The following is a 15,384-nucleotide window of genomic DNA, read 5'->3' on the forward strand; positions in this document are numbered from 1 at the left end:
GGGAAGGGGGTGAGGAACAGAGAGATTGAGAGAGAGAGATCAATGTGAGAGAGAAGAAAAAATTAGATGCCTTCTACATAGCCCCATAGGGGCCGGGATCAGACCTATAAATTAGAACTACCAAATCATGCAGTCTTTCAAGGCCCTGGGTAGCAATGCACTATATGCCAGTACTGGTTAAAGAGTGATTTGCTGTCCCTCCTAAAACACAGAAATGTTGGTATCCAAACAATATCTGATAACTCTACATGATGATCATCACAATTGTGCTTGAAAATCATCTCTGGAAGTGAATATAACCAAAAAAATTAAAGGTACAAAAGAAAAAACACCTTTACTAAAAGATCGTAAACCAGAATAGAGGACAGAAAGCGGTTGGCAGCTTTAATTAGAACCTGAAACAATTCATCACAGCATAATTTGAGAACCACATGTCCCTGAAAGAGGTAGCACTTCTTTTTTTTTAAAATATATTTTTATTGATTTCAGAGAGGAAGGGAGAGGGAAATGGAAACATCAATGAGAGAGAATCACTGTGTGGCTGAGGCAGCATTTCTTAGCTGAGGATGGGTGCCCTGGAAGAACCCTCGGTCAGGTGCATTCCCTCGTCAGAGAGAAAGGAATGAAGATCCTGTCAACAGCTGGAGTAATCATAATTTTCTCTAGCACACGTGAGAACAGAATACATTTAACTTGAGAATGCAGGGGTTGGGACTGATACACACTCTTCAGGCGAGCCAGGTGATAGAGGTGAAATCTCTTCAACCAAAAATCAATAGGGTTTTAGATCTGGGCATGTTAGCAAGTGCAATGCAGCTCCTTCAAGCCTCACTTGTACCAGAAACTTAGCAGGAATCTTGAAGAGTGTATTTCCCATTAAAAGGGATTTTAATTCAGGAAAATAGGTCTTAAAGAGTATCCTTCAGTGTTGTTATTCTAAGTGAGAAAAATAAAACATTCCCTGCACATTTAACACTTCTCTCCAGTGTGAACTCTTTTGAGGTGTGCAGTGAGGTGAGCACTTTGACGAAAGGACATCCCACATTGTCTACATTCATACGGCTTTTCTCCAGTATGAACTCTCTGGTGTTGTTTGAGATGAGACTTATAACTGAAGGACTTCCCACAATCACTACACTGATATGGCTTCTCTCCAGTGTGACCTCTCAAATGATGAATAAGGCTAGAGTTTTGCCTAAAAGACTTGCCACATTCAGTACACTCATATGGCTTCTCTCCAGTGTGAACTCTGAGGTGTACAGTGAGGTGATCACTTCGACGAAAGGACATACCACATTCTCTACACTCATACGGCTTTTCTCCAGTGTGAACTCTATGGTGTTTAATGAGTTTAGTTTTTTCACTGAAGAACTTTCCACAATCAGTACACTCATAGGGCTTTTCTCCTGTGTGAACTCTCTGGTGTTTAATGAGTTTAGTTTTTGCACTGAAAAACTTTCCACAATTGGTACACTCATAGGGCTTTTCTCCAGTGTGAACTCTGTGGTGTTGTTTGAGGTAAGACTTATCACTAAAAAACTTCCCACAATCACTGCACTCATATGGCTTTTCTCCAGTGTGAACTCTCTGGTGTTTAATGAGTGTAGTTCTTATACTGAAGAACTTACCACATTCAGTACACTCATATGGCTTCTCTCCAGTGTGAACTCTGAGGTGTGCAGTGAGTTGAGCACTTTGACGAAAGGACATCCCACATTGTCTACACTCATAGGGCTTCTCTCCAGTGTGAACTCTGAGGTGGTAAGTGAGGTGAGCCCTTAGACGAAATGACATCCCACATTCTCTACACTCATACGGTTTTTCTCCAGTGTGAACTCTATAGTGGTTAATGAGTGTAGCCCTTTCTCTGAAGAACTTCCCACATTCATTACACTCATATGGCTTCTCTCCAGTGTGAACTCTGATATGTGCAGTGAGTTGGGCCCTTTGACGAAAGGACCTCCCACATTGTATACACTCATAGGGTTTTTCTCCAGTGTGAACTCTGAGGTGTACAGTGAGCTGACCTCTTCGACGAAAGGACATCCCACATTCTCTACACTCATACGGCTTTTCTCCAGTGTGAACTCTATGGTGTCTAATGAGGTAAGCCCTTCGACGAAAGGACATACCACATTCTCTACACTCATATGGCTTTTCTACAGTGTGAACTTTGTCATGTTGATTGAGGTTAAACTTATGTCTGAAAGATTTCCAACAATCACTATACTCATACAGCTTTTCTCCAGTGTGAACTCTCTTATGTCGAATGAGGTTAAAGTTTCGTCTAAACACTTTCCTACATTTGTTACACTCATAAATCAGTTCTCCAGAAGAGACACCCTCACATTGAACAACATTCCAGTTGTCACTGCCAACGTTTTCACATTCACCCCACTGGTGATGACTTTTTCCATCAAGAAATTCCTGTGAAATCTCACTGCCGCAATGCAGCTCCTCAGTGTTGAGAGTGACCTGGTGCTGGGGAAGCTCTGAGTTGTATTGCAAGTCTTTCCCAACCTCTCTGCTGGTTGAAGGCACCGAAGATAAGGAGAAGCTGCACCTGCTCACAAAGGAGGCCCCGTCCATAGCTTCTTTCCAGGGCTCCTCCCTGCATTCATTCCGCTGTTGCTGGTGAGGGTTTCCACTGAAACAGAAGTCTCCAACACATGCGTCACTAATGAAGGCTTTCTGCTCAAAGTGTGCTGCATGTGACTCAGTCAGGTGCAAAATATCTTTCAACACAGAGAAACACCACTTACACAGATGGGTCTTCTGAGTGGCTGGAGCTGTCTTAGAAGCCCTGACCTGTGACTCTCCTTGTATAAATACACTCTGCTCAGAACAGGCCTCCTTATCATCCATTTTATGCCGACAACCTGAAAAGTGAGAAATGGTAAGGAAATAAATGTTGACTGTGGTGACAGGGGGGAAGTCCCAGTGCAAAAGTGTGTTGCACATCACATGTTGGTCCCATTAAAATGTCTGAAAATAACAGATGTGCAGGAAGGATTAAAAAGAGGCTCTTGTGACTTTCTTGGTTAATGAAGATCACAAAACAGGGAGGCCTCCCCAGAAATATGACACAAACATGGCAAGCACCACATGGAGGAGAATATGGATCTCTAACTAATCCTTCAACTGACAGCATTCAGCATGGCTTGTCTTTTGGACATGGAGGCGAGCTCTGGGAGAGGTTGGTTAGGTCTTATGCCAAGTAAAACTCAATAAAGGAGTAGCTGGTTTCATGGACTACTTAGCATGTAGGAGCACCTCGTAACACATGTGCAAGTCAATGTTGCAGAATACTGCAGACGCAGCAGTGCAGAGGAACAGGTGATGAAGAGGTGAGCAGTCAGCACTGGGCCAGAGCAACACAGCTTGCTACAGTATTCAGGGAATAGTAAATTACAAACAATTGAACGAGGGTCTTACAAAAACAGCCCATGGTTCATGTAAGTAAAGACCATAACATGGCACAGGTTGCCACAAAGAACACTTACCAAGAGAAAGAGTGCAGAAGTTGAGGCCATGCATGTGGACCCTGTCAGCCTCCTATGAAGAGAAACTACAAGCTGGGACCCATTAAGCTCACTGCAAGACTCCTGACTCCCTGAGACTTCCTGCACTTTTTGAGGTAACAGGTGTTAGGGATGTTCGTGGAGTCCTTTGCTCAGGACTCTCTATAGAGCTCATACCTGGCAACCACTGCACATTTGACAGGACAATGGGGGAAGTTAGCAGAGGCCATGTTCTGGCTGTGGGAGAGAAAAGGCTATGCCTGAGGAGTAAAGGAAGAGACGTCATCATCTCTGGACAGTGGGAAAAAGTGAAGGACTTACCTACAGATGACACAAGTGCAAACACTTCCAGCATCACATCGCAGTACAGACGTCTCTGAGCCTCCTCAAGGAGCCCCCACTCCTCCTGAGAGAAGGCAATGGCTACATCCTCAAAGTTCATATCCTGTCATAATGGGAACAGTACAAGCCATGATCAGATTCACTCCTAAGATTCTAAGTCTGTCATAGTCCCCACCCTCCACATCTATCTCCTCTCTCCATTCAACACATCAGAGAAAATACCAGGCCTTCATCCCATGAAAGCCACTTTCTTCTTATATTCCTGCTGATATTGTGTCTTACCACAATAATAAAGACAATTGAGCAGATGGAAGATACCTGAATTCTGGACCTCTCATGTGAGCCACACTGACTCTAATCAATAGAGTGGGTGTCAAAAACATAGGTTGCTCAAGTAGGTATGGCGCAGTGGATAGATTGTCGCACTGCGGACTGAAGGGTCCCAGGTTCAATACTTGTCACGGGCACATGTCCAGTTGCAGGCCTAATCCCCAGTAGAGCATGTGCAAGAAGCAGCCGATCAATGATTCACTCTCATCATTGATATTTCAATCTCTCGCTCCCTCTCCCCTTTTCTCTGAAATCAATAAAAAGATGTTTAAGAAAAATAGGTTAAAGAGAGATGCTGGCCATAAAGAGTGATTAAGTGATAGGATATACTGTTCTTGTCAGGCAATACCTTGTAGTACCTTATTTTGTTTCTCAAAGACACCAAATACATGACATCACAGTTCACCCTCTTGACCCCAATCCCAAGGTGCTGAGGCCATTGCTTTGCACTACCTGCTGCACATAGTTCTTTGAACAACACTTCTCTCACACAGCTTCATTCCCAGAGGGACAACTTCAAAGGTAATGCATATTTGATTTGGCGAAGACAAATTGGCTCCTAATCACCTTCTTTTCCAAAATTATAGTTCACTACCTCCATAATCCATTTATCCTGACCCCTTAACCCGTACCCATGCCAGTGAAGATTTTGAAGCCTGGGTAACACTGATGTATGCTATCTCATTCCTATAAACCAGTGTGTCACCCCCAACAACAAAAGGCAGGTGGTTAGTTTAATGGCACCTAAGCTCTGTACCTAGAATGTAGCACCAAAAACACCCCTCTTTACAGGCAATTACCCTAAAATTCACCTTATTGGATCATCCAGACAACACCAGAGATGGACTCTCCCATCATTCACTCTTATGTCAGGGTGCTGTGGCCATGAATTCACATTCTCTCTCCAAGTACACATCACTCTTTACCACACCTCTCTCACACATGCACTCTCACAGCCCTAGACCCCATAGTCCTCTCCTTGTCCTCATACTTATTACTCAGTATGTGTTGTCCAGAGAATACTTGCCAAAATGTCTCACTTAATCGTCCCAGCAACGATTGCCCTCTGCACATACCCACGGAATCTCACAAATGACCACTCATGCCTTTAAGCTAATCCACAATACTGAATGTAACTCCCCACATATAGGCCACACCAAGAGTCACAACAAAATCCTGGTGAGTGTTTAGAGAAGTTAATATGTACCAGCCCTAGTCTCATGTTGTTTGAAAAAATCTTCAGCCTCCAATTGATCTCAAGTCCACTCATCTTTTAAAGGCATTGACCTCTGCAAAACGATTATCTCTCCCTGACACTCTACATTACAACTTCTGTTCCTATGCTGTGTTGTGACAGCCACCTCCCACAAACAGTGGCCCCAGCAGGAAAGGTAGTCCTTAGGCTCACACTGTCCCTTCTGAGCTTCTACTACCATTACCAACCTGACCATGACTTCCTATATTAAATAATCTACAGTCTTAGCTGATGGATGAGCATAGATCCCTGCACTGATGCAGTCACATGCCTGGCTTGTGGGCTGGATTTACAATAGGAGTTGTGCAGGCATCAAATGATCCCTGTTTCTTGCTCATCAGTGTTTCTCTGTCTCTATCCCTCTTCCTTCCTTAATACACACACACACACACACACACACACACACACACACACTCTAGAGGGTTGGTGCACGAATTCGTGCACTGGTGGGGGATGTGGTCTGCGGGGATCAGCCCACTGTGGGAGCGCCACTCATCCCAGTCAGCTGAGCTGCTGTGGACCCGCCCTCAAAGCGGCTGCTCCCACTGTGGGTGCACACTGACCACCAGGGGTAGCTCCTGCATTGAGTGTCTACCCCCTGGTGGTCAGTGCACATCATAGTGACTGTTCAACCAGTCGTTCTGGTCGTCCCACCGTTTGGTCGCTGGGCTTTTATATAGATAGATAGATAGATATAGATATATAGATATAGATATAGATAGACATAGATGATATAGATAGATATAGATGATATAGATATAGATATATCACACCTGCTGGTTCCTGAATCAGCTCACCCTTCATTCCAAGCCTTTGCACATTCTGGATCCTATGCCCTGGAGCAGCGGTTGCTAACCTTTTGGACCTCACGGACTACCTGTCATCCGTGGACCACCAGTTGCTGACCGCTGCCCTGGAGGACCTCTCACTCATCACACTGGTTGCCAAAAACAAGGTCCACTTTATGAAGCCCTGGTTGTGACCTTAGGATTCTGGGCTTAGTGTCTCTTCAAAGCACCCAGGTCCAAGGGCTACAAGAGTGGCTGGACCATCCCAGGACACCACTATCTCAGAGGCCACAAGAGTGTGAGGCCCTGAAATAAGCTCCAGAAACCGGTACACCTAATTGATTCTACATTTGCAGGAATTTGTGGAAAGAAAATGGTCTGTTGAGAGCCTGGCAACTGCCACCAGAATCTATGGGCTCAGGCTGCTCAGTTCCCTAGCCCAGCCCTGAGGCCTGGTGACCTCAAGATGCCTCTATTATCTCAGGGCTCAGTCCTCAGTGCACACTCTTGCAGGTTACCTTATCACTTACAGACTTCTCCTTCCTGTCCACAACTGCTGTCCTCTGTTTTCTAGTCTGTTCTTCCTCTGATTAATGTTAAAGTTAGAACCCTACCTCAGAAAATGTCCCTCTTTTTTTCACAACCATCTATTATTAGGTCTGATCAAATAATTGAATCAATACCCCTCCTCTGGGAACTGACCTTTTGGCCACTACACAATGGACATTCCACTTGCTTAGACCACATTCCACTTGCTAAGACCATTATCTCTCCCCTCTGGAAATTCCCAGAATCCAGACCTAAACAGAATTCTCCGCCCAGAGTCCTTTAAAAACCTCTGACTCCCTGTCTTTGGGTGCTGGTGCCATTTTGGGGCTCATCCCATCTGGTATCCAGATGACCTAATAAATTCATAATTCGTCACCCTTTTTGGCCTCGTGCATTCCTCCTTCAGCAACCTAACATTTGGTGCTGAAACCGGAAGGGTTCTGTTCTATGGGAATAGGGAGCCATCGCCCCAGTTTCAGTCACCCTAAGTTTGCTACTCGTAGAGCAGCAGGCGGCAGCAGCTCAACCTGGGCTTACCTCCAAATCCTATGCCAGTGACTCGATTGCTGGCCTTGATTAGGCCTCCTGACCTTATGGACCCTCCAGAGCCAGCCAAGGAGGATGCTGGATCAGAACCCTCTGTTTCTCCATTGTTGTCCGTCTCTCCATCCCACACCAGCCAATCTTCTCTAGGTGGGTGACTGACGTTCCACAATTTCCCTTGTCTTGAGTCTTCTGCCCACACTCTCTTACTAACTTCGAGAAAGTCTCTTGTCTCAGAAGTCCTAACGCTAGGCCAGAAGACTCCTCAGCCATATGGCTTTGGGTCCTTATGGATTGGGGATACCCAGTGCAGAGCGTCACTTCTCATGTCTCATGGTGATTGGTTTAGGAGTGGGGATGCCTGTCCTAAACAGTCACCTTTGGAATTATGGTCTGTCACTCACCCTTCCTCTCTTGTGGGCCACACCACACTCCCTCTTTCACACTCACTGGGGAGATCATGCCCAACCACCTCATTTTCTTTTGTAACACTGTTTGGCCACAATATAAACTAGATGAATACATCTCAATGGCCTAAAAATGGCACTTTTAATTTTAACGCATTGCACAATTTAGGTAATTGCTGTTAATGCAATGAAAAATGGAGAGATTCCCTATGCCCAGGCCTTTTTCACCCTTCAGTCCCAATTTTCTCAGTTATGTTCCACCCATCAGATCTTTCTCCTTCACACAAAACATCATACCCCTAACACTTCTGATTCTGAATCTACTTTTGAACCAGCAGAACACCGCCCTCCATCCCCTTATACATCCCTTCCCTCACCTGCAATAGATTCCCAAAACCCAGATCTTCCTAACCAGCAACCACCTTCTCCCCCAGCCCCTGAGAGCCCAAAGCCCAAGTACTTGAGCTTCAATACAGCCTTTCCTCACCTAACACCTGCACTCAGGCCACACTAACACTGCCTTCCTCAACAGCTGCTTCTATTCCATCACCCATTCTACCCCTGAGAGAAGGAGCAGGAACTGAGGGTATTGTCTGGGTACACATCCCATTTTCCAAGTCTGACCTCGCACAGATTGAGAGGCATCTCAGGTCTTTTTTCACCAACCCAACCACCTTTACTAAGGAATTTAAGTACCTGACCCAGTTCTATGACCTGAACTGGCACAACATCTAAGTCATCCCATTGTCCTCTCTCACCCCAGAGAAGGAGCACGTCTGACTAGCAGCTCAGGACCATGCTGTGCCCTCATAGACAGGATTCAGTGGCCAACCCAGTTGGTGCTAATGCGGTCCCCCGAACTGACCCAAGATGGGACTATCAGGCCAGTTCCCAAGATGGGACTCCAGGGTGCAGGCTCAAAAAAGGCTGCTGATAAGGCGGTCAATTATGTCAAACTTAATGAAATCACTCAGGGCCTTGTCAAAAACCTAGCTCTCTTCCTCTCCTGCCTCAAGGAAGCCTTACACAAATTTACCACCTTAGAGCCCACCTCCCCGGAGGGAGCCCTTCTTCTGAACACCTATTTACTATCTCAATCAGCCCTCAACATACACCATAAACTTCAAAAAGTAGACACAAGTCATCAAACCCCTCAAAAAGACCTCGTTAACCTGGCCTTTAAGGTCTTTAATAATAGAGATGAGGAGACCCAAATCCAAAAACAAAGGTGAGATTAGGCCAAGGCTGAAGCTCAGATGAAGGTCTTTCAGCTCCTAGCCACCGCTCTCTAGAACCCCAAATGAAATGCCGGTCCTTCAACCAAGGGTAAGTCAGGGCTAAGCCTCCATCGGGCCCATGCTTCAAATGCAGCAAGGAAGACACTGAGCCAAGTCCAGCTCAAACCTGAGACCCCCGCCTGGGCCCTGCCCATGGTGCAGAAGGCCACTGGAAATCAGACTGAAATCTGGCCCCTCCAGATCAGACAACAACCAGCCCAGCAAGGCTGCCCTCTGGATCCACTTTGGAGCTCCCAGACCTCCTGGGAATGGCCACCAAAGACTGAAGCTGCCCAGGCCCTGAGAGGGCTCCACAGACTTAATTACATCAGCAGGACAGAGCCTCGGGTAATGAAGTGATGGCAGGTGAGCCCATCTCCTTTTTAATTGACACTGGGGCCACTTATTCTGTGGCGCCCGACCAGGGACTGAGTTCTGCCACCAGGGACTGAGTTATGAGGAACAGGGACAGAGTCCGAGGGTTGCAACCCAGGAAGGTTTAGGCAGGGGTAGCCAAGCCGACCTATAGTTCATAGTTAGAGATAGATATAGAGGAATAAGTAGAAAATAAATGGTAGAAAATAAGAAGTAATTAGGAAATATAAAATAAGGTAGAAATCTCCTAGGTTTTGTTTAAGCCACTGTAAAGTAAAAGATGGCTGTGGTGGTTGATGTTTAAGGAAGTAATTTTTATTTTAGACCTAGATTGTAAGCTCTTGCAGCAGTTGCATTGTTTTTGGGCTTTGATTACCTTTGTTTGTGCGACCAGATGGCTCCCTGGGACTGTGGGTCTGTGTGAGACGCCAGACTCAGAATTGGAAGTCTCCAGCTCTGCAGGACCGAGGGTTGCTTGTTTCCATGCAGCAGCGGATAAAGAAAAAAGCTGAGAAGGGATCAGACTTCCAACTGCGTGGATGAGGCTGATTTGACTGGGACTGGTGCGGACTCAGTGCCGAGGTCAACCACCCAAACAGCCTGATCCAGGGGACTGGTTTTGCATCAACGACATCTTTGCATCGGTGAGGTATCAGCATGGAGTCAGCTGAAGAAGGTGGTGACTAAGGCCAAGCAAATGTTAAAAAAGCAAGTGGAAGCTATGCTAGCGTTGGTGAACTGTCAGTTTTCTGTAAAATCTTGCGGAGCTAAAATCTAAGGACTTTGAGTAAGATATCCTGAAAATGTTGACATGTTTGTAACTTGGTATTGCTTTGTTATTAGCCAGAGTTTTGTTCTCTTGTTAACATTGCTGTTTATGGTTTTGTTAATAACCAGGGGTTTGTTTTGATGTTTTGATTATGTTGAATAATTTATTTAGAGTTTTTTGGATAATGTAGATAGGCGTGTTTAAAAACAAAAGTAAAGGGGGGAGACATGGGGCACGGTTACGGTGTTTTGGCCAGGTTCAAGCCTTGGACTAATGAAAGGACAGGGTCCTCTAACTGCCACGTGCAAGTCCCAGCTGGAGGGCAGGGCCCTCCCAGCACAATTATAGCCAACGGCTGTGGTTGTAAGCTTGAACCTATGGTCCAAACAAGTAGCCCCACGTGCCTTGTGAAAGAGTTCGGGTGCATGTAGTTGAGTGAGGTTGAAACTCACGAGAATGCTGTAAACAACGTGATCACGCCCCTACTTTGCCTCGTGGCATCTGCTATAAAATAAAGACACGGCTTGTGGGCGCTGTCTCCTCATCAGGGAGCAGCGTCTAGCTTTCATTCTCATGTCTGTCTTTTCTCAATCCTTTCACCCCCGCCCCCTCCCCCCGCCAACCACTCAGGGTCACTGAACCGGGCTGAGCTGGCATGGCACATAAGGTGCCCTGGGGCTGAGTATGCCATGGCCGTGCCGGCTCCCCACAATTCTGCCCTCTTGGAATTCAGACCCTTGTCCCCTTCTCAGTCTCTATTATGGGGACTGATGGATTAGTCATTAGCCACCTCACCTCCACACTGTATCCTACTAAACACCCCCATCAACTCTTTTCTCATTCTACCTTGGTGCCCGACCAGGGTTACGTCACATCCCCGCATAAGACCCAGTTGTCCCAAATGACAGCCACCTACCTCAGTTTCACTCTCAGCCCACAAAGCTGAGCTAATTCCTTAGACTGTAAATGCCTTATCTCTTCCATGATTGTTCTGTCCTCTGAACAAGAAATACTCTCCTTTCTCAGGCTTGCTGGGTACTCTCCCCTCTGAGTCCCCAACTTCAGTTTTCCCACAGCTCTTCTATGACATGACATGGGAAGGGAATCCCCTGACTGAGCCTTTAGGCCAGATTCTCACCCCTTTAATGCTCTGAAAACTGCTTTCACCTCAGTGCCTATTCACCTTTCCAAAGAACTTTTTTACTGCAAAACTAGGAATGCCTATTTCACAGTCTGGGTACTATCAGAAGATGAACTCATTATCACTGAAACCTTAGCATGTTATCCCTAAGGAAAAATATGGCAGTTTATGTTTGTTTGTTTTTAAGAGTTTTTTAATTTTTAAAAATTATTTAAATATACAGTATATTTCTTTATTGATTTCAGAGAGGAAAAGAGATTAGAAACACCAATGATGAGAGAAAGTCATTGATTGGCTGCCTCCTGCATGAGCCCACAACCTGGGCATGTGCCTTTGGCCAGAATCAAACCCGGGACCCTTCAGTCTGCAGGCCAATGCACTATCCACTGAGCCAAGCTGTCTAGGGCAAAATGTGTCAGTTTTAAATCCAAGTGTCTGGAGGCCTGGGCACAGGCTACAAGGCCTGCTCCCTCCTCTCCCTGCCTTTTTGAAAGCCTCATGTGCCTACACATAATTTTCCAAAGTCTTTGGTAACTGAAAGGCTTTGGAGCATTGCTGGGTTAAATGATAAACATCTAGATATTTTAAAATAGCATGAAATACTGAAACATTGACCGCTAGACACGTTTTAATTCACTTGCCCTTAGTTTTTATTACAGAAGGTTTCTTGTACTTTGTTGAGTGTATATTTTCTTGAAAGTAAGAATGTCTTTAAAATGTGTTATTTTTGAATGGGTAGAAGGTTTGTGTTGTCCAGTGAGTCAGGATCTGATCACCCCTGATGTCCGAAGGGACCCCTTCTTTCCTCATATGCTAAAATAGCCCCACCCAGGCTCTCCTGTGGCTTAAGTCCTGATTTCTGAGCCTAGACCAGTGATGGCGAACCTTTTGAGCTCGGCGTGTCAGAATTTTGAAAAACCCTAACTTAACTCTGGTGCCGTGTCACATACAGAAATTTTTTGATATTTGCAACCATAGTAAAACAAAGACTTATATTTTTGATATTTATTTTATACATTTAAATGCCATTTAACAAAGAAAAATCAACCAAAAAAATGAGTTCGCCTGTCACCTCAGACCTGCGTGTCATAGGTTCGCCATCACTGGCCTAGACTATCTTATTTCCACCGCTCAATCAGTCCTGGACACTATCATTGAAAGCATCAACAGGTCTTCCTGCTTGGTATTTAGGAACCTCTCTCCCTTTCTAGTCTTCTTAAAAGTCACACACTGCAAAGGACCCCAAGTCAGGAATGATCCTGTAAGAAAGGGAAATAACAAAGCAGACCAGGAGGCCAAGCAGCAGCTCAGAGGAAGCCTCTGTCTCCCCAACTCTTAGCTACACCCCATATAACACCCGAATACACTCCAGAGGAACTTCAGTTCCTAGTAGCTCTTGGAAGATCCATGGTTAACATTTCAGGGAAAATATATCCTTCCCCAGGGACAGGCCTGTGATATCTTATGGGCTATTCACAGTTCCCTATGTATAGGATACATTTACAACTCCTACAACCCCTCATCACATGTCCTAGCTTAGCCTTCCTACGGCAAGATATCTCCAAAACCTGTTCTACTTGTTACTCAGTATCTCCCCAAGGACAGGTTAAACTTCCTTCTTTCCCCACTCATCAGACAAGGGGCCAAATTCCTGGATAAGATTGGCAGATTGACTTCACTAACATGCCTCCTATTAAAAGAAAAACAAAACAAATATCCCTTAACCCTAAAGGATACCTTCTCAGGCTGAGTAGAAGCATTCCCCACTGTGTCTGAAAAGTCCTCTGAGATGATACAAGCTCCCATTCAGCATATCATTCCCAGATTTGGCCTCCCCACCTCATTACAATCAGATAATGGACCTGCTTTCATATCTCAAATAACTCAACAGGCCTCCTCCACTCTGAACATCCTGTGGAATGTACACCTCTCCCAACCAGCCCCAATCTACAGGCAAGGTAGAAAAGGCAAATTCGAATAACCAAGATGGCGGCATAGGTAAACACCGGAGACTGCTGCCGCAAACTACCACTTCAAAAATACAACTAAAAGACGGAACGGACATCACCCAGAACCACAGGAAAGCTGGCTGAGGAGAGACTCTTCAACTAGAAGGAAAGAGAACAGCATACCGAAGCTCAGAAGAGGCGCAGTGTGGAAAATATAAAGGTACCGAGGTGCGCGCGCAAAGTGGGCTGGTGGCTGAGGGCGCGGTTGTCGTTTTCAATCAGGAGGGAGTCTCAGACTCTGGGCTCCAGATCCGGGCGAGTCTCTAGGGACTCAGACTCAGACGGGAGAAGTGGGATTGTCCGGCATCAGTTGGAATCTGAGGGAGGCCTTCTCTCCGAGGTTTGCACTGGCGGCTGGGGTTCTGAGAAGCAGAGCCTCTAGGACCGGGACTGAGAGCAGCCATAACTGCTCCCTCCACCCGCCCTGTTGATCCCGCCCCGCCCAAGCCCTGCGCAGAGGCATTTGCTGGATCGCCTCAGGCAAAGGCTAGATTAGCACCTCCCCAGAGGACAGAAGTTTTCCACACAGCTGATTCTCACAGCCGGTCAGCCTGGTGGTCAAATCCCTCTAGTATTAACTACAACAATCAGGGCTTAACTACAACAAGACTGCGCACAAAGACTACTAGGGGGTGTACCAAGAAAGCGTAAAAAATGCGGAGACAAAGAAACAGGACAAAACTATCAAGGGAGGATATTGAGTTCAGAACCACACTTTTGAGGTCTCTCAAGAGGCTTCTAGAGTCTGTCGATAAACTTGATGAGATGTACAGGAAATCTAATGAGATCCTTGATGGTGTGATAAAGGACCATCTAGAAAGTAAGCATACACTGACTGAAATAAAGAATATTATACAGACTCCCAACAGCAGACCAGAGGAGGGCAAGAATCAAGTCAAAGATTTGAAATGCGAAGAAGCGAGAAACACCCAACCAGAAAAGCAAAATGAAAAAAGAACCCCAAAATACGAAGATAGTGTAAGGAGCCTCTGGGACAGCTTCAAACGTACCAACATCAGAATTATAGGGGTACCAGAAGAGGAGAGAGAGCAAGATATTGAAAACCTATTTGAAGAAATAATGACAGAAAACTTCCCCCACCTGGTGGAAGAAATAGACTTACAGGTCCAGGAAGCACAGAGAACCCCAAACAAAAGGAATCCAAAGAGGATCACACCAAGACACATCATAATTAAAATGCCAAGAGCAAAAGACAAAGAGAGACTCTGAAAAGCAGCAAGAGAAAGAAACTCAGTTACCTACAAGGGAATACCCATACGACTGTCAGCTGATTTCTCAACAGAAACTTTGCAGGCCAGAAGGGAGTGGCAAGAAATATTCAAAGTGATGAATACCAAGAACCTACAACCAAGATTACTTTACTCAGCAAAGCTATCATTCAGAATTGAAGGTCAGATAAAGAGCTTCACAGATAAGGAAAAGCTAAAGGAGTTCATCACCACTAAACCAGTATTATACGAAATGCTGAAAGGTATCCTTTAAGAAGAGGAAGAAGAAGAAAAAGGTAAAGATACAAATAGTGAACAACAAACATGCATCTATCAACAAGTGAATCTAAGAATCAAGTGAATAAATAATCTGATGTACAGAATGAACTGGTGATTATAATGAATCAGGGACATAGAAAGGGAATGGACAGACTATTCTTGGGGGGGAAAGGGGAATGGGAGATGCGGGAAGAGACTGGACAAAAATCATGCACCTATGGGTGGGGAGTGAGGGCGGAGGGTGGGGCGGGAACTAGGAGGAGGGGAGTTATGGGGGGGAAAAAAAAGAGGAACAAATGTAATCTGAACAATAAAGATTTAAAAAAAAACCAAAACAAAACCAAAAAAAAAAAAGAAAAGGCAAATTCCTTAATGAAGTCCTACCTAACTAAATTAACTCACGAAACTAAAGAACCTTAAACTCCTCTCCTACCTCTAGGCCAGTGGTCAGCAAACTCATTAGTCAACAGAGTCAAATATCAACAGTACAACAATTGAAATTTCTTTTGAGAGCCAAATTTTTTAAACTTAAACTATATAGGTAGGTACATTCAACTTTAAATTCATGGT

The 15,384-nt window shown here is 45.2% G+C and overlaps 1 protein-coding gene across 1 annotated transcript; it reads right to left on the reverse strand.

Annotated features, from left to right (window-relative positions):
• Positions 1 to 426: 426 nt before the first annotated feature.
• On the reverse strand, positions 427 to 9,835 carry LOC138998277 (zinc finger protein 551-like). The gene is made up of 3 exons (XM_070400338.1): positions 9,764 to 9,835; positions 3,843 to 3,966; positions 427 to 2,879 (listed from the first exon to the last, which is right to left on the reverse strand). Exons 2-3 carry the CDS (start codon positions 3,961 to 3,963, stop codon positions 970 to 972), a joined length of 2,031 nt encoding a protein of 676 aa, XP_070256439.1. The 5' UTR covers positions 3,964 to 3,966; positions 9,764 to 9,835; the 3' UTR covers positions 427 to 969.
• Between the last annotated feature and the right edge of the window lie 5,549 nt (positions 9,836 to 15,384).

The sequence above is a fragment of the Myotis yumanensis genome, unplaced genomic scaffold, assembly GCF_028538775.1.
Source record: "Myotis yumanensis isolate MYYU_CA2020_CCGP unplaced genomic scaffold, mMyoYum1.0.hap1 SCAF_20, whole genome shotgun sequence".
Classification (NCBI taxonomy): domain Eukaryota; kingdom Metazoa; phylum Chordata; class Mammalia; order Chiroptera; family Vespertilionidae; genus Myotis; species Myotis yumanensis.